Source organism: Lepidothrix coronata, unplaced genomic scaffold (assembly GCF_001604755.1).
Source record: "Lepidothrix coronata isolate B3197 unplaced genomic scaffold, Lepidothrix_coronata-1.0 Scaffold98, whole genome shotgun sequence".
Taxonomy (NCBI): Eukaryota; Metazoa; Chordata; class Aves; order Passeriformes; family Pipridae; genus Lepidothrix; species Lepidothrix coronata.
In genome coordinates, this window is record NW_016690278.1 from 2238504 (window position 1) to 2265843 (window position 27340).

A 27340-nucleotide genomic window follows, 5' to 3' on the forward strand; every position below is an offset into this window, starting at 1 on the left:
GGAGCTCTGTACCAAATGCAAACAGCCAAAGGGCATTTCTGCCAATTTGCAGGCATTTTGCTTAATTTTCAGATGAGGCCTATCAAGAGATTTTAAGACCACTGTGCAGGAAGAAAGCAAAAGAAAGAGCTAGTATTTCTCCTACCATGTTGCCAGCAGACCAGCAGAATTAGACACACCTCCATTTTTCTACACAAGCTCATGCTGATGCTAGTTGCCTGGGGTCACCCAGTATTTTTTATTAGATGCTACTATGTTTCTTAACTATTTGGCCAAAGCCCCCCTCTTATTCTTTGACTCATTCTTATCTTCCTACTATGATCAAAATATCTCTTACATTTTGAGCCAGAAAACTACTTCAAATAAAAGGGGTAGTGGCTGCATACTTTCCCCAGTTGCTGCCCCATTTTTTCAGAAGTAGCATTTTTTTTTCCCCCAGCTGGCTGAATGAATTTTTGAAACAGCAAAAACCTGGCTTGGGGAAACACAGTTGTTGCTCTATGGCCCAAATGCCTACAATATTGGGTCACAACCTCTGAAAATGAACACCTGCTCTGTGCAGTACTGCATTTTATGAGATTTCACCACTAGGAGACTCTCCAGGGATCACTGCAGTCAAAGAGCAGGACACACGAAAGCAGAAGTCCAGATTGATACAGGAACAACAAATGCCCCAGGCTTCTGCCTCGTGAAATGTGACATGTGTTTGTCCCAATCTCTACTAATGAGCCAGATTCCCTCTTCCTTCTTTAGGGAGTAACAGACACTAACCCAGTCATATGGCATACGTTTGACAAAGGACACCGTCTCCTATAGAGCATCAAACATAGCCTGTCAGAAAGTCTCTGCTATTTACCAAACAGAAAAAAAATCCTAGGGAGTACCCACAGCCTGGGCAGCTGCATACAGGGCATATTTGGTGGGTCTACCAAGCACGTTCACAGAGACCTCAGCAAGGAGACCTCTCAAGGAATGCAGACACATGAGTTCTCATGCCTGTCCTCCAACCTACATCTCTGGCAGAGACTGCTGCCAGGCTGCACACCTGATTCTGGACTCACCAGCCTTTTAGAGCTGTTTTATGTCCCTTCTCCAAAACAGTTTATGCTTTAACACTTTCCTGCTGTCTACTGGGCACTCACATGTTCCAGAGAAGTAAAATTTCCCCCTGCCATGTTTTGCAGCCAGCAGCGGACGTGTACAGCACAGCACCTGCTCTACCATTTATTTGATGGCTGTTCCCCAAGGCCCTGATTCAGACAGCAGCTCTTTTCAGCAGACATTTCTCCAGGGTATGACTAAATCAAACAAACTCTGAGACAAGCACCTAAATGCTTCACAGGCTGATCAGAGATTATGGCGTGGTCATGACTTTCACTGTACTTAACTGGCTGCAAGAACAGCTTTTATTAACTCATGTTTTCTCTCTGGGAGACAAAAAAAAGGAAAAACCCTCTAATTTAAAACACTCTTACAGTTCGACAACAATCACCGCTTCTTACCTGCTAGCCTGGGAAGTGCTTGGAAAATTAACTGTGCAAGCCAGAAAATGGGAGGCTCAACCACAGCAGGGAATGCTACAATGAATACTGTGTGGGTCTCATCTTCCAAGCTGGACTGATACCACTTGGAAAGGGGAAAGATTTTCTATCTCTTTTGGCACCCAAGGCTACTATAGCCAGGATCCAAACCCCAACATATCAACCACTCAGCAGTGTCTGACTTCAACTCTTTGACTTTTTAGTTCTATTACCCAGAATGCAAAGACATACTCCTTAACAGCTTACATCTTTCCTCTTTCTCATAATTGCTGATCTCTTGGTCCACTACACCTGAGGCCCAGTATTGCTGTTAGCTTCTTGGAGAAACAAATGCAGTTTTGAAGGCAGAATAAAAGAAATTGCTGCATAAAACAGAACAGCAGGCAAAATCATAGACATCTTCCTTATTTTAACTCCAGTGCTCTTTCTTACAGCTTCAATTTGAACCTTAGAAGATTGCAGTGTAAAAAAAGATGAGATTTTTCATGTGTTTGTGGGATTTGTTTGTATTTCTTCATAAACTAGGCACGAACCACTTTCCTTTTTAAGTGGAAGGCTGTAACTCTAAGAAACTGCTGAATCCCATGCCCATTTTCCCTTTGGTAAGCAGGTAGGACAACTAAAAACCCAGATTTTCACAAGGCTCTCACCAGTTGGTACTTTTATTCCAACGGGAAGGAGAAGCAAAACTATGCAGAGAACGCTTTTGAAAACTCCTGTTTATTTTATAGAACTGCCAAGAAAAAAAAAAGGTCACTCGCCATCCTCACCTTCCTCAAAACCTCGTCACATGCACAAACCACTGGACCCATTTAAACAAGGCTGCTCTTGTCACCTGCCGGCTTCCAGCTATGCTGTGAGTCACCCTCTGCATGCAGAAGCAGCGCACAAAAGAAAGGCACAAGCAGGTGAGCACAAAGGCACAAAGAGGTAGCAAATTACCCAGATACCCATCTTGGTAAATCGTCTAGGAAACAGCCAGCACAGGGTCCGCAAAGCCTGGCCAGCAGGGTCCAAGATGATGAAGAGGTCCCAGAGCACTGTACAAGCCCTCCCCTCAAAAGGCAACACAGGGCTATCTCATGAAGCAAACTACTGACTCTCTGTATGCACCAGCCCATGCAGAAAAGCCTGCCAAGAGGGAAAGGAATGCACCACAGGTGTTTTTTATACTTGCTCCATACACAAAGGAGGAGCCAGAAACACCTGCCATGAGCAGGAGAATAGGCAAAACCAAATCCAAGTTCAGACAGACGGCAGGGATGACCCAGACTGTCTTCTCTAGTTCTTGTCTCCCATGCTCTTTGCTCGCAACCAATTCCTCTCTGATTTCTGGAGTTACTGTCAGGGAAAGGATAATCTGATTATTATAGGATATAGCCTGGGTGGGTTTTAATGCCCCAAGGACAGGGATGCACTCGTGCTCTCTGAGCCAGGTCCCTGCCACTCTTCCCTGCTACCAGTGGCAGAAGTCCTGTCTGAGTGAATTTCTTCACCTTCAGCTGATAATGGCATGCTTGATCCCAGGCAGCCAAGGAAGCCCTGGACGCACCTCTGGACAAAGACATGCTCAGTCTTTGCAGTTAGAAGTTCAGCATCTCCCCCAGTCACTCAACACCCTTCGGACCAGAGCAGTCAGCCAGGCACCAGCCCCAGCCCCAGCTCCTGCCATATGTGCTTCACTGGAGGGAGGAAAAACAACTAAAGTAGTAGAACCCTACAAAAATAAAACAGGTTACGGAGGCAAGAGATACCACACGTTAGGTGTCTGAATCGAGTCTAAGAGGTGTTAATGTGTTCATCCTTTGGACCAGGGCATAGCTCTGTGTCATTGCCTTCTGCTAGGTTTGGAAGGGGTGTAACACACTGCTAACATACCACTCCTGGTTTGCTGTATAGGTGACTGCGTGAAGGTGGCCCTCCCTCAGAACTGTTGCTTGCATACAGATCTATACTACTTCACCACCTGCTGTTTGACACCCTCCCCCAAAATCCAGATCTTGACATTTTCTCCTGTCCTCGTGCACAGATCTGTAACACTTGGCAAGGCGAGGATAAGGGCTCTGATCACGGAGTGCCTGTAGCTCCTCGCCAGACTCAAAGCCCACAAGCCCCTGATTTCTCACGCGTTTCCCCCTTCTGATGAGGATGCAGCAAAGGTGCCAGAATAGTACCCCCAAAAAGCCTGTGCATTAGTGCACAGCATGGCGTGTCTGCTGATATTGCTCTCAATTCCAAATTCCACTGGTTTGTACAACAAACGTTCTTCTAACAAGCCAGCATACATTATTCATAAAACAGCACAGAGCTGTTCAGCAGCATATGGAACCGATGAATGTTGTTTTGGTGTGGGTGGAGATAGGGTTGATAGGAATGTTTTAGGGGGAAGGAAAGGAGATCATTTCACCCAGGGAATTTCAAGTGCGTCACCAACTGGAGGAGAACATTTCTAAGAGAAACTCCTCTGTTAAAAATCTGGTTTAGATTTTTAGAGGAGAAGGAGGGGGAGGGGGGAAAGAAAAAAAGAAAGGAAAAATTGTGCCAGATATATCATCATAAAACAGAAAAGGATGGTTAGCTGGGGCTCCTGAGAGCCAAGAAATTAAAACCACACAAGAAACGCGTCCTCTGCAAAATTGATACACAGGGGTTGCTTGAAAAGATTTGTTCTGTACTTACTGGAGTGTTTCATCAATGTTAATGTAAAGGCAGCCTATGCATTACTGTGGATGAACAGAGAAAAGGCTAGAGAAGTGTTTCTTGATAGTGGAGCACCTACACAGCCGATTTCAAATTATTTTATTGGCCCTGTGCATTTGCAGCAGGACAGGCACAGGCACTCTTCAATTCAGTCCACGGCTGTGGGAAAAGAGTGTGCCAGGAGAAGAGACTGCTGAGCACGCTGGGTCTAACAGACGATCCTAAGGTCTCACCTTGCATGCAGTCTAGATTTGAGCCTACTCTCCAGAGAACAAAGGTGCATCAATTCACAGTATCCTTTTCACGAGTTCTCCTGCTGGCCTGAGGCTGTGATACTTGCCTGTAATACACACCCAGGATGCATCACTTAGTGGACCTGCACACATACAGATGCATGTGGATATACATATGTGCACAGAAGCGCTACCTGATGTGTTTCAAGGAAATGACAGGTACTTGGGCTACCCAGCTTCTCTGACACTGGCAGCAAGCAGACCTCATATGCAGGCACCATGTTGGTGCTTTGTTCATACTAGTTAAAGCATGAGGATACATAATACAGTCTAGCTAAGCAAAATAGGCTGAGTCACATAAGAGAAAAGTAACAGAGAAGTATGTTTCTGAGGTACAAATGGTTTAAATCTGTCTCCTGTTCAAAGCCAGCTGACACAGTCACAGAAACAGGTCTTGAGCATTGTAATCACTTTCAATGGGGAGCAGATAAAATACAAGGCAGTCCAGACACAAAGAGGGAAACACACCCATATAAATGAGAAGAAGACAAGTCTACAAACCAAATCCTGCTTGAGACTAAGGGCAACTACATAGAATCAGTGCCCAGAAAAGCCCAGCTTTGAACTGAAAACAGTTCCAGAGAAGTGATGCACAAGCACACACACACAGAGTTACACTGATAAAAAGACCTCCTTTGCCATACTACACATTAACAACTTCCAGCTCTCTTCCACCAACACGACAGTACCAAAGAGGCAAAACTCAATTATAAATCAGTTCTCTCAAACAGGGACATCTTAGCAAAATAGATGGGCAGACAAAGATCAGAGGGGGGAACAGACAGATGAAAAGAACGGGGCTGTCCAAAATCACAAGATGAATCACTGGCACAGCCGCTTGTCATCTTATCAACCAGGCAAGCACCACTGACAGGAATGCGGGGATCTTCTCAGCCCTCCATAACACAGCTTTTAGAGGTCTTAGATGCTCCACAGACACAAAACCCATTGTATGAAATAAGGAAACAGCACAACAAACTAAAACAAAGCTGCAGTGTGCTTCGAAGCTTACTGAGATAGGGAGGAGAAGAAGTGAGTATCTCTCACAGAACAAGCTACAGCACTCAAGAGGCAGAAATGTGAATCCCACAGAGGAATGAACAGAGAGCTTTCATTACTGCAGTAGTTAACTAACTGTGTCAGACACCATCCCTGGGAGATAGTCTCTGCCCTGAGGACATTACACCATGCATGCACAAAGCCTGGGAGAGGGAACAGAAGTACAGAGATTAAGTCATTCACCCAATGTCAAAAGACTCGCGTTTTCACCACATACAGGAGACTGCTCATGCATAAATCCTCCTACCGAATACCAAATACTCAAGCAATTATTCCCATGCTTAGGGTGAAAGTGATCACAGGAGCAGGGTGCCAGAGCACCTGCAATATGCAGCCTTTACTTTGATATTTGTTGGACAAGCACGTACTGCATCAGCAACAGCCCGAGAATGATGACCAAGATATTTCTCTGCCACAACTCAGCAGCACACTATTTCTTAGATATGACTAATAAGGTCCTTAAAACAGAGGTTCATTAAATTGAACTGTATAAAATGCTTCATTTATTTGTTTGCAGTACTCTGTCACTGAAGTTATGCAGGTGAGGCTCTGAAATGCCATACAACCTGTAAGCTGGCAGTGAGTGATCTGATAGGAACTACTGTGCAGCGCTGGGGTCTTTTCACCATAGCAGAGGAGGTTTCTCTCAGAACAGACAGGAGATACACAGAAGGGACAGTATGGGAAGATCCATACCTTGTGCATGCTTGTTTGCATGCACACAGACACATGGTTAAATGCTTGGCTGATGCTTTGAAATATTTCACCCTGATTCAACACACCTTTGCAAGTGGTTATATCTTTTAATCCCAAGACAGAATCAACTGGCAGCAAGAATGAAATCAGAGGCACATTTGGTCACGGCACAAAGTTCATTCAACCCTTGGAGACACGGAAAACCTTTGGGAAGGAAACAGCTATTAAAGGTCTTGCCAGGAGTTCCTGGGTGCCTCTCAGTTACTGTGTGGGAGCAAGGAATGAGGAAAAAAAAAGAGATGCTGCATGAAGTGAGGGTGTTTGCTTAGTAACTGAACAACTGGGCTGGGCTGAGTAGGGAGATGCTGCACACAGTCACTGTAGCAGATGGACATAGCCTGGGCTCCAAACCACTACAATTCGTTAACATATTCCTATAAAGCACAAGTGACACCTTCCTAATAAATATTTCACAGCAATATTTAATTGTGCATGTAAGTGAGATAATATTTTCAACTAGTACCCACACCTACTGAACCACAGAGCTTTAGGTAAGAAGCAAGAACTGTTATTCTATAGAAAACAATTCCCATTAAACAGATAATCCCAAGGACATCACTTGCCAACTCGGGCATCTTTCCCAGCATCAGAGCTCTGATTAGCATTGTCACTAGCAAGTTTTCACTGTTTACTATTGCATCAAGCTCAGTGACAGGGCATTCAACTAAGACTGTCACTATCACAGCAGACCTCTTTCACCTTCAGGCCTCTCCTCAAATGCAGGGATTTTTTTTCCAACCTGACAGCAATTCTGTGATCACTGCAGATCATCCGGAGGTCTTAACTCCTGCAAAGCATAACCGTTTCACCAACACTACCCCCACACCTAACCAAGCAAAACACTATTAATATTTTAGTTATTTACCTTGCTTTCTTTAGTAGAAAACTCAGAGGAGTTGGAGATTTTCATAGATTTTGACCGATGGGACTGCCGCCAGAGAGATTCTTCTCGGGAGTATTTCACCGAACCTGTGGCTCTCACCCGGACTTTGCTGGTGCTCTGAACACTGTTAACTCCAATCATTTCCAAGAGTGAGTGTATGGGATGGGGAAGAAGAAAGCTACTGGAACTTCCCAATCCCCTGCAGAGGAACTGGAAAAGGTTACGTCTGGAGAGCTCAGGTTCAAGCAATCAGTGTTTGCTTAAAGCACACTAGGCTGTTTTCCCCAGCATCTTCAGGCACAGTGTTTGGAGCCAGCCTGATTGTTCCAGGCATTGCTCACGTCACTGGACTGGGGGGGGAGGAAAAAAGAAAAAGAAGAGGCTGATAGAAACTCCTCCCCTGCTCCGCTCCCCTCTCCAGCATCAACTCCCCCTTCATACACACACCAACAGTGACAGGGAGAGAGGTGGAGAGAAAGATGCTGGAACAAATGCCAGCAGATCAAGCAAGAGATTCATTTTCAGTTCACGGGGCCACACTTCCCTGCCTGCAACAGCCTGGCACGCTCGTTACTGCCTGCAATAACAAAGAACACTGTGAAAAGAGTCTTCAATCACCTGCCAGCTACACACTTCTGGATGTGAGCAATACTGACGGATTCCCAAAGCATTGGAGAAACGAGTGAAAACCCACAACAGCATAATGAAGTACTGGCAAGCCTCAGAGAGATGCATCAGCAAATTTCCACAACTCCAAGGGTTTGCACTTACTAGCCAGAGTCCTCAGGGTGCCTTCCCAGGGTGCAAGGGATAGCAAGACCACTTTCACAAGCTAAAAGGGACTCAGGGGAACTTTCCCGTGGTGATCAGTGCAAACCAGTGGCAGAGCTGTGAGCAAGCACCTAGGGACTCATCTCCCCACTCGGCATCCAGGAGAGCTGTACCTGTAGCCCTCCACAAGCAAACTGCATGCTTCAGTGGCTGACCCCACCAGCAGTGCAGCCCCCGAGTGGCACCCTTTTTCTCCCTTGTGGGAAACCCACATAGCCTAGTGATGGGAGGGCCACTGCCACAGCCCACGGATGCCAGATGCACTGCTCCAACCCACAGGAGCCTGGCTCCAGAGGTCAGGCATGCTCCAGGCACCTGGAGTCACTCTCCCCCATGCAGGGGGTGAGGGGAGGCCAATGCCAGTGGGAGCTGGTACTTACTTAGGGGTGGATGCGCTATATAAGGGAAAAGAGGTGTTTACCTCAATGTTGCAAAAGCACCATCATTTCTGGCTCCTGGAGACCCAGAGTGCAGTAGACTGTGCATTGCCATGGCAACATGCTCAGATGAGAGAGATTTCTCTGCTCTGCTTTGCTCAGCACAGGATCGTGGCAGCTGCCGACACGCACTGGGGCAGGTGGAGCAGCTTGTGCAAGCAGGAAGGCAAAGGTGGACAATGGGGACATTGTCTCCAACCCATGAAGGGCATACAGCTTGTGCAGAAGGAGCACAAGGAGCTGGAACACTCTGCAGCATGGGGACCTCACTGCAGGCTAACATCGAGTTCAGCAACCTGCCCCGTGCCACCAGCTCACCAGGCAGGGCAAGGACAGCAGCAGCGGGGTCAGGGTCTGGGAGGACACCAGAGCCTCTCCTGCCCCTCACACGATGACATACGGGGAGCTGCAAGTCTGTGCATACGGACAGGGAAAAGGTGTTGCTGCCCTGGCATGCTCGGGTGAATGTCCCCTGCTGAGATGCATCAGGCAGCTGAAAAGCTGGGTGAAGTGGGTCCTTTCCCCATTCACACCTGAGTCCCATTCAGTGTCTGCTGAGCCACACCAAGGCAGACTGGGAGTTTGCTCACCCTGTGTCGTGCACAACAGCACCCAGGGGTAGGTAAGATGCAAATGAACTGAGTGGGCTTTTCCTCATGTTACATCTCAATCTCTTGCAATCAGGGATTTCCATCCTTACTGGGCAAATGGCTAGACAGCCACATTATGGTCCTAGGTGCACTTTTGCTCGTAGGAGGTGCTGCTGTCTCCCCAGCACACAGCAGCCTTTCTGACAGCAGTCACCCTTTGCTCATGTTACCCCTAAGGGTGCTACAGGTGGAAATCCTTCCCACAGACTCTAATAGGCATGGACCATGCTGAAGGACAACAGTCAGTGGAGCAGGGAACAGGCAACCTAAATATCAATACAAGAGCTGTCCCTGGGTTGAGAAACTTCTGATTCCTCACAGATCCTGCCTCCCTCCTGCTTAAGGTACAGATTTCTTTCCTCCCAGACAAAAAGCAAAATGCATCCTCATTTTCACAAGTCAGGTCTAGCAAGCCCATCCCTACCTCATACATTAAGATCAAATCTCAAAAGTGCTCCAGAGCCTTTTTACACAAACCTGTCATTGCTGGAGAGTAACTGAAATAAACCTTTTTCTCTGGCAACAAGTAATTGCATACTCTAAGTTACTTGTGCCACTTCCCAAAAGAAAGTGTTATGTTACTTAACCCATCTGAAATTATCCACTGCTAGTGGAAAGGCTTTTCAAAGAAAATCTCTTCTTTGAGGAAATTTTCACTGCAGTCAAACCGCTCCAGATGAGCTAAGCAGCAGGCCCTGACAGGTGCTACGTAAATGGCCACAAATCACTCTCTATCCTAGCAGCCCCCTGCCTTGCAGATTATTCTCACCCTCAGACTTATGAGGCCAACTCCCCAAGCACGCTGAACACATCTGAAATAATTATATTCCCTAAATATCGCACACAGACCTAGGCCAATGTCAATTACACAGAGCAATTTTATTATTAAACACAAGCTAGACTGAATCACAGCAATATTTCTCTGGCCCACAGCACTGTCACTGCTGCCTAATTGCAGCAGTTCACAAAGCATTCTCTGAGCTGAGGTTAGCAGATCCTCAGGTAGGACAGGAACCCTCCTCCATGACGGGGCCTTACTCCATGAAGGAACAGGTCTGTTTCTTTTGTAAACAAGCAGCAGTCCAAAATTCCAAGGGGGACAGGCTGTTCTTTTTTTTTTTTTCCCCAACTCAGTATGAAAAACACTTCTCGCCTCACACCCTCCCAAAACGAGAGAGCCTCCTGAGATCATGCTTTTAAAGCCCTAAATGTCTTCAGATTAGGGATTTGGGTTAGATTTCATCAGTGCCCCTGATTTTCATCTGCAAGCGATAATACAATCTTGTACTCCTGACTGAGCCACTATCCTGTGTACACATTGACTGCATTTCAGGGAAAGACCATTCTTCAACATCAGAGAAGACCCACCATTTTAGGAATCAGCATGCACATAGGATTAATTTATGTGTGTAGCTGAGCAACTGGGATTTCTGAGGGAGAAGTGCATTGTTAGCATAAACAGAGGGAGGGAAGGGATGTTTTTGAAGAGGGGCTGAAATAGCTGTGCTATATCAGAAAAATGAAAGCTGACCACACCCAGGGGACCCTCCAGGTGCGTCAAGAAGTCATAATCTTCCCCTTGTTCAGAGACCAGCAAAGCGTTGGTAGGAATGGGGCAGAATGCATATATTAATTTAGTCAGTGACACCACTGGAGCGACCAAAAGGATTGTGACCCCATCTGTGGACCTTCTCTATCCGTTCCTCTAAGTAACAAATCATAAACCAGCAGGAAAATCTTAAACTTTGAGTCAACACAGATGCAGGAGGGGAAAACCAGAGTCTCCATTATTCCTTCCATCTCATCCTTTTAAAGCTGCACAAAACCTCCTCACCTGTGACAGGAACAATGTCAGACTATCACCCATGGAGGAAACGGGCAGCTGTTCCAACTTACTCTGCAATAAGCTCCTTCCCATCTGTTCCTCCCACTAGTCAAGTTTCCCTGGGAGGCGAAACATACTCAGTCCTTGCTTGGTCCTCCTGATGTCATTCAGTAAATCAATAACAAAAGAAGTAAAGCTGCAGAATTCAAAGTAAAATTCAGCATTGGCTTTTGGCTTCCAAACCTAAGGACATCACTGTATCTGAAGAACTCCAATGTCCTCAAACAAAGCCAAAAGAATCCATTAGCATCATTAAGCCTGATGCCGGTGACAGAACCACAAACAACAAAAGCTGACAAAATACATAAACACACACCCACCAATTACTTAAAATTTACCCTCCAAAGCCAGTAATGTATTTGTACAGAACAGAAAGGTGGAACTATTTAACGCTGCCATTAAATGCTGTTTGTTAAATAAACAACACTAAATCTCTCATAAGCTTGCTTTCCTTCTTCCTTCATCCGTTTTTATTCCTCCTCAAAACAGAAATGGAGGGGAAAGTTAATTCTGTTGGATAAGCTACTCACACACGATGGCTACAGAACTGGAGCTTAACAACCGCTCAACAGTAACATTCCTGTAATATTAAGATAATGATTTCTGAGATATGCTGACTAGGGGGAGCTGACAATCAATATTAAATCTGAATGTCTACAACTGCCATCCTTGTGAACAGCAGAAATAGTAGAGCAACCACTTCATTTCTACATGCATAAGCAATCAGGTCAACAGGAATCCTAGCAGGGTAACAGCGGGAATGGTGGGAGAATGATGGATGACCACGTGAGGGCAACTGAATTCTCTGTGTTACACGAGGAGCATGTTAAAAGCACATCCACAATCAGCTGGCTCGTGATCACAGCACAAGTCTTTACAACTGACATTTTACATCAGTAAGCTCCTAAAACGGAGCAGAGCGACAAAACCATAATGGCTGGTAGAAGATCAAAACAATCCTGGTATCATTGTACCTCTCTGGGATCCATGTTGCACCCTAAGCCAAAAGAAACGACTCCTAAGGTAGGTGCCCTGCTGAGAATGACAGGAGACCACAGGTTTAATGAAAACACGCTGCTTGATAATGACAGCATGCAAAAAAATCATGCCCCCTGTTATCCTCATTAGCACTGCAAGTGAGGAGGTGCCTTCAGCCATCTTCATGTTCCCTGCAGCAGACCTGAAAACAGCTGTTTCACAGACTAGCTGCTGTACTTCCTGGCAAATCACTATAGTATCCAAGGGAAGAAGTTTCTCGTCTTGAATTCCTCCTTTCAGGAATTATCATCTGCTGTCAACAGAGCTGACAAAAAGTGAGCCACATAGTAGGCATCAACTAACACAGACTACCAAGTTCCTTAAGTTAAAGCTGCCAAATGTAGCTAAAGAAAACAGCAGCACCTTGAACAAATCTGTAAAAGCACCAAAACCCTAAAATTCTGCATAGCTGTGACAGAAACCCACAGGAAGGTGAACCAAGAACTGATGCAAAGCCTACAAAACTATCTCAGATCAGCTGCACACAACCTCTGCCTCTGTCCTTGCAGCGAGCATGCTTAGCTTAGAGTCAACAGCACCGAAATAAACCCCTCACCACCCAGCACTCCCACAGAGATCTCCACAAAAAAAAAAAGAAAAACAACCACTCTCCAAGGCTTCTGATTCAGACAGCAAACACAGTAACAACAAAAAGGAAAAGGGGAAAAGAAGGAGAGGAAGAGGGGGGGGAAAGGAAGAGGGAGGAAATGAAGAGAGGAGAAAGGAAGAGCGGGGGGAAAGGAAGAGGGGGGAGAGGAAGAGTGGGGGAAAGGAAGACTGGAGGAAAGATAGGGGGGCAAAAAGAAAGGGGAGTGGAAGAGGGAGAAGTAGGAGAAGAGAAGGTGAGGAAGGGAATGGAGGCCACTCCAACATCCACACAGGTTTCAAGTCACCTGTGCTTGTAAGTATTGCACCACAGAAGAAGCAGCTCCAGGGGGAAAAATAGACATAGGCTTTGAAATCCTCTTCCTGCAGGTACCTATGAACGCACCTATGGAGTCATGTCTGGCTGCCTTGCACCAAAAGCAGGTGAAATCCTTTCTGAACCACACGATGCCTCTTCCAGAACCCATTTGTCAACAGGGCAGAAAACCGGTCCCTTGGATTTGCCCCGTATTTGTACCAGGATCTTGTGAACACTTAATCATTCAAGGAAGTATGACCTCTGAAGGAAACTAAATGTTCCATTGAACATCACAGGAAAGGAGAAAAAACATTTTCAAAATTTAAGGGTCAACCTAGCACTCTCTTGTTTGAAAGAAAACAGTGTAAGTGGGTCAGAGAAAGAATAGTCCAATGCCATTTGAAAAGCTGGTGATAAATGGAAGGAATACCAAAGATTTATACAGCAATAATCCTAAAACTGGTGGAAGTAATGTTCTCTCCTCTTCTTTTTTTTTTTTTTTTAATATGGTATAAATTATATTCCTACTCCTCCTTCCCTGGAGATGCAGCACAGAACTTAAATTTCAAGCAGATCAGTGGGTGGAAGATCAAAGAATGTTTTTCAGAATTTGTTTTCTACCTACATGGAGGTGGGAGTAATATGTCATAGGGACCAAAATGTATGTGTGACATTGTATTAGAGATTTCCCAGCCTGAAAAGAGCCCAGAATTCCTCCTTTAAAGTGGTAGAGCACATCATTCCTGGAGACTACCAGTCTGTATCCTCCACATTGACAGCATAAGAAATGGTAAGCTCCGAAGGGTGACATTTATCCTTGGGAGCTGCTATGTATTTCAGTTAAAGTGGGAGACAACTGACAGCCTTGGCTATCTGATAGGCTGGAGAAGCTAAACATCAAATATTCCCTTGTTTGATCAACCTAGACAAGACGCAGCAGAGACCTTGCCTCCACAGATGAAAATTAACCCCCCAAACATTCATTATAAGCCTAGCATTGAGCCACGTAATTGCAGCCAGTAGTAATGGAAATTCTTAGCTGACTCTGCTTGGGTTTCACTCCTTGCTGACACAAAAGCCTGGTAGGCTAGGTGAGATCTTTTGAATAACAATTGGAAAGTAAAGAGATGAAAGGTTGGAGGAGCAAAAATAAATCAGAGAAATGCAGATCGTGAAAGCAGGAACAGGTCTATCCTGAAATGTTGGTTCCTAGTGAGATAAGCAACCCCCTAGTACCATGCCTAGACTATGAAGGGCAATCCTTATTCTTGGATCCCCCATTACAAAATTTTATGGTTTAAGCCTTGTACAAAATACTGCTTTCTCTGCTCAGACACACAGCATTAGGCTTTTGCCATGATGAGGCTTTCCTCAACATGGTATCTGAGCTTACTTGACCAGAGAAAAAATACACAGATTTCAGATTTTTCTTTTTATATGCATTGAACCAAGTTCCTGGAATGCAAAAAGAAAATACACTTGCATTTGAACAGGGTAGGAAGGTGTCAGGATCTCTGTTATTCGAGGGATACAAAGCAGTGCACACACCATCAAAACCTGGTTCAATTCACAGCTCTGCACAGGCATGATGAGCGGTTATTACTCTTAAAAGGCTGAATGACAACTCCCAAAAAATTGTAAGCCAAAGGAAACAAAGATCATCACAGCAGGAAGGCTCTCACCAAGGATGGGAAAGGAGTGAAGATAAGTCAGCTGTTCCCTTCAGTCACTACAGCTCTGTGTCTCCTAAGAGAGGATGCTTTCACAAACAACTGCTGAAGACCAGGATTAATGATTCCATCCTGCATTCCCTGACTTTTATACTGCCAGATTAGACTCTGCTGTCTCCTAGCAGCTGAAAGGGGCCTTCAGCAACAGATCTTCCATTTCATACAAATAAGAAATGGCCTAGAAATATTATTTCCAACAGAAATATTTTTAAGAGGAAAAGCTTTATTTTGGGGGAGAAATATCAAGGCAGAGCTCTGTCTTCTTCAGTGAAGCAAAGACACTTGGTCCCCTCCAACCCTTCCTCTGCCCACAACTGCAGGGTGCTCGAGCAGTCAGTGCTGTCCTCCTGGGGGCCTTCTGGCATGCTGCCACATGCTCCTGTCTCCCCAAATTCATCAGGCTTCCCTGGAAAGTGGGAATTTCTTGCCATAGAGGAAATGGATGGAGTGCAGAGACTGCTGATGAGAGCAATTAGGGTGTACACAGCAGTCCGATTAGTGTGATTTCCTCTGTGTAAAGGAAGGGCTGGGGGTGTGTTGGAAGGAGTCAGCCACCTGATGCTTGTTCCCTTTTCTCCGCTAAATACCTGAAATGATTGGAATGGATGAAGCAAGATGCCACTAATTCGCTTTACACTCAGGGTTCGTTTTGGAGGGCTTTTAAAGGGGATTTAAAAAAAAAAGAGAGAGAGAGGAGGCAGAAAGACAGTGGCAGAGAAAAAAATAAAATCCTTAATTAAAGTGCAGGGAATTGACAGCAAAATTAGATAAACCCTACCTTGCAGCTTCTACAGGAAATTGCATATCCCAGGAATCCTGATCAAGAACTCAGATCATTTAGGAAATTAAGGAGGACTGGAGAGTTCAGCACCAGCAACTCTTAAGTTAATTTGGTCACTTCATTACAGTGCTTCTGCAGGAGATAAGGTCTATCCAAAAAACAGCCTTTGAGAAAAAGCAGATCTTTTAACCATCAGAAGCCCCTGCCAGGATGATGCTAGCCAAGTCCCTGCAGGGCATACCAGGTGCCTCAGCGTGATGGAGGTTCCCAGGCAGTACAACGGGTCAATGAAAAGCTACCACCTCCTACCAGAAGACACACAGCCAGGTCTGACCCCCTCACGACCAGTGCCCGTGTCCCAGGGCAGCACAGCCACCAGAGTCAGCCCCGTGACAGAGCCTGGGTGATGCCCCTGATTCCATGAACAAGGTACCCTGGACACTGTAAATGCAGAGGATATTTACTCATGCAGGACAGGTGGTACTTTGCACACAGCCTGACGACAGAACAGCTCTCCCAGGACACTGCCTAACAAAAGCAGGGACCCATTTCCTCAGAGGAGACTCCTTGCAGGCTCTCTGGACCACAGCATTTTCTCTCCTTGCATATGAAAGGCCTTGTCACTGCCACCTTGACGGAGTGGACTCCCACACACCTTGCCACAAGGTGACAAGCTGAAGACACGATGGCCAGCACAGTACTGGCACTTTATTTGTGGGGACCACAGTGCTGGTAGGAAGTGAAGCAACCATGCACGGCCAAAAGTAGGCTCTTTCCAAGCCAATCTCCTTCTCATTCCAGAAAATCTTGTGAAGACCAGCTTTAAAGAAGGCTGTGGTGTCACTATAGAGTGTCACTATACCAGATTAAAACTGGTATGAACATGTGAGAAAGGAACCACTCCTACGCTGTAATCATGAGGTTCTTGACATTGCCAAACTGTCAGACTGATTTTGTTATTTTCCAAGTAGGGAGACCCTAGTCATGGCTTCCCTTTCTACAGCAATAAGAGAACAATGGTCTGATCATGACTCCCTTAGGTTGAACTTAGTTGTTTTAACTGTTTCTGCTGTTAAACTGTTCAGCTCTCTCATTCATGGTGGTGCTCCTTCTGCTCCTTACCTCTGCAGCAGCTAATCTGGGATGTTGGGTAACTCCACTCCTAGGAGATGAGAGTTGCAGCTGGGTCTCTTTGTCTCACTCAAGTCCCTGTAGACCTGTCACTCATCCCCACTTGTGAATGCTGGTAACTATGTGATTCATTAACAGCCTTAGGATCAAGCACTGAGCCACTCCAGAGCACAGTACTGCAGCACCAGCAAGAACACACAGTGGTCACAACTCTTAGTATTTAGCACTCCTTCCAACGCCTCAACTCGCCTGAACAAAACAACCTTTGCTACAGTATAAGATCAAGGCTGAAATTTAGGATTACCTTGCCTGATAACAGCTTGGCACAACATAAAATTATTTGCATGCTTGGACTGTGACAGCTCAAAGGATGGGAGTTTCAAGAAGTCTTCCTGCTTTTGAAAAAATTAACTTTCAATAACCTTAGTCTGCCTGATTTAAGGCAGTCCTGACTCACCTTCTACGTCAGCCAGACCCACAGAGATAGATGATCCTGATTTACACTAGAGAGAAAAATCTCAGCTTGGGAAGGTGGTTCTCATTTACAAGGAATTTGTTCCAGTTTGAAGGCATACAGGAACCCTGAAGTTAAGAATAAACTATCACTCTCTGGTCAGAATGCACTGTCAGTACACAAATGGAAATCAGGCTACTGTCTCCAAGTCCAATCTTTACTAGCAGCTGATGGCAAATAAATGGGATGTCTGATGGACAGTCAAACTGGAGCTAAGTTGAAGTAAAAGGCAAGGTACATATATATCTGCTTGCCTGGTAAAGTACTGAATATATGAATACTGAAAGCAGATCCCATGGGGAGAATAATGCTTTTAATCACAGTTTGGCACATTTGTCTTTATGGGTCCCAACTTTAAAAGCAACCTCAGATCTCACTAAAGGAACGAGGAAAAAGAAAAGGCAATGAATCTTTGAGCAGATGGGTGTATGAAAGCAGAACCTTTTTCAGTGTTAATGAACAGACAGCAAGACACAAGGTGAGCAAGATCATATTAGCATTTCTCATTTCTATCTCTAACCAGAGTAAAATATCTGTTCTCTGACAGCAACACACTGAGAATCAGGGCATGAAGGCCTTGTGGTGTTTACCAAAAATGTTCTCATCGTTGGGAAAAAACTTAACAAAACAAAAAGATGGCTCCCTCAGAGAAGTGTAAAGAAAGGAGCAATTGGATTTGATGTCCCGAGTTTTCTGAGGCTGATAGCAAAGAAGTGTGTCACTCCTCAGATGCTGATGTCTGCCCCTTGATGGGTTATTTTCCTATCCAGACAAAACACTCAGGGCCACACTCTGCACTCAGCAGCACCACGGGTGAAGGGACTGACTGAAGACAATGTTTGATCAATGCCTGTCAGTCGACTGTCCTGGATAGCCCAAGCAGTATTTGCCCCCCTAACACTGTGAACCGGATCCACAGTAAATGCTGCACGGAGCTTCACGAGCCCTGGATGAACACTCCGCTCTCCCTGGTCTTCTTTCCCCTCCAGCATTGTTCAGCTTTGCTCCGGGACTCAGCAGAGCTGCAGAGCTTCACAGAGCAGTGCAGCAGAGCTACAAGGAGAACAGAGAGAGACTGGAGAGGCAGAAAAGCCCACTTGCTTCCCCATGGGTCCGCATTACTCACCCGTGGGTGCTGTGGACCTCACTCCCACAGGGACACACTGCCACCCTGTGGAAACTGTTCCTCCTCTCACAGGCAGCTGGGGAAGGACGCAGGAAGATGGCTTGCAGCCTCACCAAAGCCCATTAGCTACACTGCTAATGCAGCAGCAAGCCAAATGCACTTTGGTGCTGTGCTGAAGCAGAGCTCTGTGAATTTAATTTATTGAGACTAATGCAAAATTAATTTCTGATAAGTCTTTGTAATCACACTTGTAGTGGCAGGGTGGCTGCTGTGGACACAGGAGGTACTGAAACGCACAATTACTACCACTCACTCCACTGATAAATTAAAAACAAGGGTCAGTTCAGCAGCCAATCTTCAGACAAGCCAGATGAGAGACCAAGGCTGGGATTCACCTATGTCCTCAAGACATCAAGGCAGCACATAAAAAAGGGCAGAAAGCCCCATGTAAAGTGGGACATTGACACTGAACTTTTTCTATCTGTCTACATCTAAAAAATCCTGACCCCTGATCCTTGCTTTGGACAGCCCAGAGAAGAGCCAGGCAGACTCAGCATTAGCAGGTGAGCACTAAACACCAAGGTACACCCCCAGCTGCATAATTCTGTCAGCAGGAAAACAAACAGCAGGTGAACACCAGTAGAAGTCTCTCATCAGTGCACTCAGAAGGTTATTTAAACACAATTTGGAGATCTACTTATTCAATAAGGGCTGTAATTAGCCTGCAAATTAATCTCAACACATCCCTCTATGGCAAACTGAGAAATGAGACTCCTTGCGGGAAAAATAAATTCAAGTGTTGCTGCTGACACTGTATCAAGATTTAAAAATCACAGACGTTAAATCTAAAATAAAGGGGTGTTGAGTTTATATTCCTCACTACTTAGTAAGATCTCAGGCAGGAGGGCCCAACAAAAAGCTCCCTGAAGAGGCTGGAGAAACCGAAGAAACCACCAATACGAGAAAACAAAGTCTGCCACTTGTAACCATGCAGGTACATCTGTATTTCACAATGGGCCTGACACAAAACCCACAGAAGAAATAGCAACTCTTTTGATTTATTTCAGTAGGCTTTGGGTCAGCTCTCAGATGCAGCAGCCTCTTATTTTTATTTCCATCACAATAAAATAAAATTAAGAACTCTAGTGTATGCGCACCTGCCTTTATTCAAACAGACTGCTGTTTCATGCCAGCAATCAGACAAAAAAGAAGTGAAACATTCTCATTATTATTGACAATGAAACAAGATTTGTCCTGCTCAGCCTTCTTCCCTGTTCTTCATATTTAACTCCTGGCACAAACTTAATGAACAAAACGCGAAGCAAAGCAGCCTGTGCCAGACAGCACATTATAATCTGAAATTACATCTCCAGTTCTAATGTGAAAACCCCAAAGCACCTTTGATGAAAAAACACACATGCCCTCCAGATACACAGAGATCAAGATTAGCTCTTAAGTATTCAAAGTCAAAACCAACTGGCTGCTTCTGCCCAGTGTAATCAGGAGACAGCGCTGCGGGTTGGCATGGGCACAGGACTTCACAAGGCACACAGCTCTGGAGCCAGCCCGGCTGGAGTTCAGCCTCGCCTCTCTGTGCTGCAGAGAATCTCAATCACTATCAAGTGAAGGCAAGAGGGAAAACAACAGAATAAACACTGTATATATTATGTATGTTCTGGGAGGAGAAACGTGCCCATTGCTTGTCACGTCTGACAATTAAGATTCAGGAAATGCAAGACACGGTGTTCCGTTTTGAAGCTTCTCTCAGTAAAAACGAAACCCACGTCCTGCAGTTAATTCCTTACCTTCAACAGTCCTTTCGGGAAGTCTTTGCCATCGTTCATCCCTTGAAGGTTAGCAACGAACTCTTGGCAGGTCATCTTTTTCCCAATGTTCTGGAAGGGATGTCAGAGAAACATAGCATCATATTCCTGCTGCTTTCCAAAATGACATGAGTGAGCAACATCAGATTAAATGCATCTCCCTGCTCTCATTTTAAGCCCAAGGCAGGCAGCACTAAGAAAGCATTCACGAGATTACTCAGAGACAAGTATCCTTGTATGCATATAGCTAGAAAATGGAAGGTGCTTTTGCACCCAAGGGCCCACACACCCACCCAAAAAGAAAAACAACTTAATACTGGGGGTAATGAAGAGGGCAATGATGAAGCTCTCTAGTATCTCCATGGTGCCTTACATCCACATCTCAAAACGCTCTACCAGCCTCTGATGGAAAAGCTCTACCTGAATCTGCTGTGGGGCACAAGGGAACAGCTGACTGAGGCCCCTTCTGGACCTTTCTCTTACAATTTCCAATGCTCCCTTCAAGTATCAACTGCCCTGAGTTGCAGTACGATGCCCAGAAGCAGCCATTACCTCTTCTGATTAAAAGGCTGAGGCTGCCTTGACATTTCCATAAGACTGTTCTCATTTCTCTCTTCTCTGTTCTCTCTTCTCTTATTCTCAGACTCAGAGTTGTCCAACTGAGCCACAAATGGCAAAGGAACAGCTATGTTCATGTAGGATCCCAACTGTTCCATACAGAGGCTTGAGGCTGCTCTGACTGCTCTTGAATCCCAGTCTCCATTACCCTTCAGAGAAAGTGTCTGTACTCAGTCCCCCGCGTGCTAGAAGTTCCATGCTTAGCATGTGGGGAGCCTTGTGCGTGGGCAGCAATGACAACACTGCACTGATGAAAAGGAAAACAAAAGAGATCTGAGAAAAGGAAAGCAGCCTGAAGTGAGCTGTGAAACATGGTAAAGGCAGAGGAAAAACAGGGCTCTGTGATGATCATGGTATCTCTGGGGATGGTACTCTGCCAGTCAAGAGAAAGGGGTGAAGATGACTTCTCCATGGTCAGGGTATGCTTTGTCTGCAGAAATACAGCAGAAGAGCTTTGTGCAAAGACAGTGTCTTGGGCTAGAAGCAAGAGCCCAAACTAATACACGAGTGAAGCCCAAAGGAGAGCACCAGTTGGTAAAACAAGTCATTTATTGTTACAGTTACATGATAGCTGCACATCCTCTGCTTCCCTTTCATAATGTTGGATTAGGGAGAGATGGAAAACCACCAAATCCTGACCATCAGCCTCAGCTACCCAGAAAAGAAAATCCCACAGCCTGTGGCCAGCACAGACCCACAGAAAGAAGGCAAGCAATAATACCAGAACAATGCACAGTTTTCTACACACAACAAGAAGGCTCCTGACAACACAGTCTGGCTGTAACTCTGGGTCTCCGGTTGCTAAGATTGCAGAATGCAGCTCACAACTGCAGTCCTCAGGTGCAGGCTGGAGATGGTCTAGTAGACTTGCAAATGCTTTCCCTTCTCACTGAGACTTCAGCCTGCTCCTGTTTCTTTCCTCCATGCAGCATTTTGCAGCTTCCCCACAGTGAACAGCAGATTCAGCAGATTCCCAACAGCAATGTGGCACTGCAGACAAATGGCTGTTTTGGTCCAGGACCAAAGCTAACATCTCTGCACAGTGCCACAGAGGTTCCACAAGATGTGCCTGGTGTTTAGAGATACCTTAAGAGTCTCTAGCTCCCACCTGGGTGATTACCTCTGTGCAGAGGAGCAAGCGTGCATCTCCAAGACCCAGCTAGCCAAAATTATTAAGTTATGAAGAGAATGAAATGTGACAAGACACGGAAAATAGAGGGATAAGTAAGAGTTTGTCTACAAGAGCATAAAGGAAGTGTGAACTGAGCAGAGCAGCAGCACCACAGCCCCACAAGCAGTTGAGCTTATTGTGAAATAAGTGTCTGCACTTATGATCAGTAAGTCAGTAACAAATGGAGCTCAGTGTAGACAAACCCAGTGACTCATTTGCTTCCTGCTCCAGCGAATTCCTGGTAAGGATGGGGCAGACCATTATCTCTGTTAGGAAATAGGCAATTAGGCATATCTGCAAGGGCTGCATTCCGAGTCAAAAACACCAAACTTACCACCTATGTGGAAAAATGCAAAGCAGCAAGAGGAAGATCAAAATTACAGGAAATCAGAGGGCTCGGAGGGAACATGATGACACACACATGACAAAGCACAAGTAGGACTCTGGCAAACACTACAGCTGCATATATGTAAAAACACACTATCAACTGCCAGTGGGGTAAACCTCCAAAGTGACACACTGCAACAAGCAGCCAGGTTTCAGCTGCAAATCAGCAGCAGCAATGATGGGTCATGGCTGGATTATTTATTTATTTATTTACTCCAGCACCTAATGAAGACAGTAGAGCCCACTAAAGAATTGCAGGGAGCAACAGGAATTGGTGCCAGGCTGATGCATGAGCATTTGTTCTCCCTCCATGGACTGTGAGGCCAGAGAGGCTGGAGAGCAGGAACCCCAGGGTGTTCATTGCTCTGGGGAGCAGGATACCTGTGCGTGACATCTCAGCTGTGCTCAACAGAAGTTATGTGTGCTAAGAGGCAAACTGGGGCACGCTGCTGTACCCCTGCTCACCCTCACACGTCACTGATGCACTCCTCAATCGGGGAAGGCTAAACCGTCAGGGAAAAAATTCTTCACAGCTCCCTTCTCCCTTCTGCTTTCTACAATATTCAGACAAAGGCATTCAATGAACAGCAGGTGGGCTTCAAAACTCCTGCCAAAGAATACACAAGCCTTGGTTCCATCACCTGCACCCACCACAGAGCTGCACCCACAGGGGCTGAACAGCCCTTGGTGACAGACCTAGGTTGTCTCTGTCTCCTGTTGCCCAACTCACCATCCTTGCTGTCTAAGTTTCCAACAGACACACTCCTGGAATTGCTCTTGGAAGTGCAGCAAAGGGTCTCAGCCACAGAGAAGCCCCAGAACCACCTGGCTGAAGACAATGATCCTGCATGCTATTATGCCATGATCCCTGTGTTTTCCCCTCTCCACCCTAACTCCAGGGTAGAGAAAGCCTCCCATCAGTATGGGAATACCATACATAGCAGGCATATTGCATCATGGGTGCTGAAATACTCCTCCTAGGGCTGCTGGCACCCTGCATCAGTGTGACTAAGAGGACTCAAACCAGAATACTATTTCCCCCAGGCAGGCAGTGGGGAGAAGTGTGCCACGGGGGAACAGAGGGCTCCCACTCAGCATGCCCATATCCACCCTCCACTCTCTTGGCTCTGTGCACACCGATCATTAGTATGGCTGTGCAAAACTCTGGTTTCACCAGATCTGCCCCCTGCAACTGTCTGCCTGCAAACAGCACCTTCCCTTTGTGACCTTCCTAAAACTTCTGCACCTCCCCTCTTTCTTCTGCCTTCTCACATGTCTTTACATACTGTAAAGGGGAAGTCAATCCCATCCACAGCTTCCTGGTCAGGGCCAGTTGCTGTAACCACAGAAGAATGGTAAGCACACCAGGAAGACGGGCCTGAGGACACAGAGTATCCTCACACATTATGGCAAAGCCAGGCACAATGCCAGCTTACACATGACTGGAAAGGTATAATGGAAAGGCCTGCCCAGGACAACGGCCTTGGAGTGCAGCCTTCTCACTGTCTGCTGCCTGCAGGGGCTTTAGGAGCAGGCCACCACCCAGCACGGTGTTGATAGGAGCAGTCTACACAAAACCGTGCATACTCACATGGCCATGCAGGTCTGTGTTCAGCAGCATCATGGCACAGGTGAGACAGTGAACTCCATCTGCAGGAAGAGACAAAACAAGAGTCACATGCAACCCCAAAACTGGACCTTTAAGAGGAGCTGAAAACGAGTCTCATAGCCTAATTGCATCTGTTCCCTTTATAAGAATCTGTTTTATCAAGAAACACACATAATTAAATAAATGAACAATGAGGTCATCACACAGCTGCCAAACTAGAACAGTCTTTCTTTCATCTTTAAGTAACTGTCAAAACTATCTTTCAGCACCCACGGATGAGGCAAACTAGACAGGAAACTAGACAGGTGACCACGCTGTCACCCTTTGCTTATTAATACCAACACCACAGTCTGAATCAACACCTTCTTCTTCATTTAATTCAGATCAGAAAGGAAAGAGTAAAATACATCCATTCTTGTGTGCAGACTGTATTTAGCATGGTATCATGTTTTCCTCCTTTTCTGGTTCCCTCCTCATTCAGGGCTCAATTAGAATGAATTCTGGAGAACTTCAGTCACCTATTTATGGTGCCTTGGCTCTTTCTTGGGTAGAGACCACTCCAGGGGTCTCTAAGGTGGTCCGGTGGCCAAGCCATGAACCAGAAGAGACGGATTCATAGAACCGCAGAATAGAGTTGGAAGAGACCCACAAGGGTCACTGAGTCCAACTCCTGGCCCTGCACAGGATCATCCCCAAGAGTCACACCATGTGAGAGCATTGTCCAAACACTTTTTGAACACAGACAAGCTTGGTGATGTGACCACTTCCCTAGGGAGCCTGTTCCAGAGCCCAACCACCCTCTGGATGAAAATCTTTTTCCTAACCTAAACCTCCCCTGGGCACAGCTTCATACCATTCCCTCGGGTTCTGTCACTGGTGACCAGAGAGATCTGCGCCTGCCCCTGTTCTTCCCCTTGAGAGGAAGTTGTAGACTGAGATGAGGTCTCTCCTCAGTCTCCTCTTCTCCAGGCTGAGCAAACTAAGTAACCCCACTGCTTCTCCTATGGGCTCTCCCTCTAGACCCTTCACTACCTTTGTATTCCTTTTCTGAATACTTTCCGATAGCTTTATATCTTTCTTATATTGTGGTGCCCAAAACTGCACACAGTGCTAAGATCGTGGGCAAAGTGTGCAGGACTCCCTTTGATCTAAATGCTTACTCAGGCTCAGAAGTGACAATTTCCCTCTCGCACCCTGGGCTAGAGTAAGGCTGACCCATCAACAGGCAAGTCATTATTTCAGTCTGGCCATGCTGCACCCATTCTACCTGACTGCCTACAGTGCCTTGAAACTAAAAAGGCAATAGGCAGAGGACACAGATAGCATAGGAGCAGATCCTGTCTTACTTCTAACTCTTCCCCTTCCCAGTATGTTAGACAGTAAAGCTGAACAGGCACAAAGTGGACAAAAATCACCTCACTGCAACAGGGGCAGGTCACAAAGCAAGGGGTAAGGAAGCACAGCAGTACTTCCAAGTGTAGCAGTTCTTTCTCACTCACACTTGAGACTAAAGGTACAGCTTAACCCATGCTTGATTTCCTTTTCATCCTCCCCCCTCAGTGTGTGACCAGCCCATGCTGCAATCACAGGGCCATGTGGCTCTGCCAGCGTGGCTGGCTGAACACAGCAGCTACACCAATGGACAGTTTGTCCTCTTCTCCAATGCCAGTTTTCTCAGGTTTGGTCTGTGTGCTTGTTTGTTTTCCTCATTCATTTCCAAAATGACTGAAAACATTGGCAAGGAGGAAGCACTCTGACTGATGTTAGCTAGTCAAGATAAAACCATGCCAGGGTCTGGATACAGCACCCAAAATTCACCCCCACAACTGGCAAGAACTGGCATGCCTGCTGCCAGTGCATGCAGACACACAAGCAGTGAATGGAGTACGGAAAGAAAAGACTTTCTCTTCCACCTGAGATGGAATCTACTCTTGTTCACGTGTGTGCAGGAAGAGTACAAGCATCCCCACAGACTGAAGTCAGTGAGACCAGGAACTACAATGGAGGACGTTCAAATATGAGAAGCTACAACTGAGAATTTATACTGAGGAGGCCTAAACATCTTTCCTGCTGGGGATAAATACAGATTTTCCACAACTATGTGTGGAGAACGTGGAGGGTTTCAATGCTCACCACAGGGAGTTTCTAAAGTGTGTCATGGCAACTACCCAGCCTCAGCTGCCAGGCATACGCCCCACATGCTGTTGAAGGTGAGAATGAAGGAAGAGGGAGACAACCAAAGACCACAGTATTAGAAACATAGTTACCTTGAGAAGAAATGGTGTTTGGGTTGCACTGGTAATATCGGCTAGAGAAGTGGATTAAAACTCTCTCTCTTTCCTGAGTTTCTCCAATAAGTGAAAAGGCTTTAAAGAAACTCCTAAAAGAGCAAGCGGAAAAAAAAAGAAAAGTGAAATTAAAGTAATAAATCTCTTTTTTGCTTCACACAGTGCACAGAGAAAAGTACACTTCACAGCTAGAAGTACGTAAGCATACATCAGACATTAAGATCCAAGGAGCCTTTCTAGGAAAATGGGCTATCATTCCGTGTGCAGTTAATTCCAGCATTATAGTAAATGAAATGAAAGTTAAATTACCACTGATCTCAGCCACGGAATATACAAAATAATATGTAATTCCATCATTTGAAAGAGTTCTTGTTATTTTTAATGTTTTTCTTCTGTTTGGGGAAGGAACTGGAGCAGGTGTTGTTTATGCAAGACAGACATCCAGGATGTTCTCTGTCCTCTTCCAATTGCCTGTCACCCCTGCATCTCTTAACTTTACACTCATTAGTATTCCCCTCCAAATCAGAGGAGCTACTCCAGGTGGTGAAGGCAAGCACAGCAGACTCAGACCTCACACCAAACGTGTGCTCCTCCTTCCAGAGGGTCTCCTGTCAGAGTGGCCAGGACCACACCAGTCACCTTGCAGGGGGCAGTGCGACTACCTGACCTGCAGAAGGTATCCGGGGAAGAGTGCAGAGGGTAGAAGATCTGCAACATCTCCCACTCAGCAGGAGGAGTAACCTGGCCCTCCTGAGTTCTTGCTCATGGCAGTCAAGGGTGCAGGGCTGGTGCACACACGGGGCACACTCATTACAGCCACTGAGCAGAGAGGTGGGGGACACACACATCTTTCACTTTCACTGCGACACTTGAACACCCCTCCTCTTAACCGTGTTGCTATCCTTCCTGCTGGAAAAACGTGCCTCACAGCCAAAGATGACCTTCTGCATTCGTTTGTCAGGATGCTTCTAGGAAAAGCCTGAAAACACAAACCTTCTAGGTCTGAAGTAAGACAGCATACAGAATGACTGCCTAACAGACAATTTTTTAATATCCCACAAGACTGAAAATAAGACCAAATCTGAGAGGCATGTTGCTGGAACATTCACATCTACCCAGTCTTGACGCATAAACTTTAATTTTTTTCTCTTTGATGTAAAGGCCAGAGACAGGCCGTATTTGCAA

General features: G+C 45.8%; 1 protein-coding gene across 6 annotated transcripts in view; it reads right to left on the bottom strand.

Annotated features, from left to right (window-relative positions):
• Positions 1-27340, bottom strand: part of PSD3 (pleckstrin and Sec7 domain containing 3) — a 110217-nt gene that overhangs the window by 32406 nt on the left and 50471 nt on the right. For all 6 annotated transcript variants that reach the window (XM_017822468.1, XM_017822470.1, XM_017822469.1 and 3 more), the window contains 3 exons: positions 26135-26247; positions 23850-23908; positions 20065-20154 (listed from right to left, as the gene is read on the bottom strand). In XM_017822468.1, the coding sequence (XP_017677957.1) occupies positions 20065-20154; positions 23850-23908; positions 26135-26247 (262 nt within the window). The remainder of the gene's footprint in view (positions 1-20064; positions 20155-23849; positions 23909-26134; positions 26248-27340) is intronic.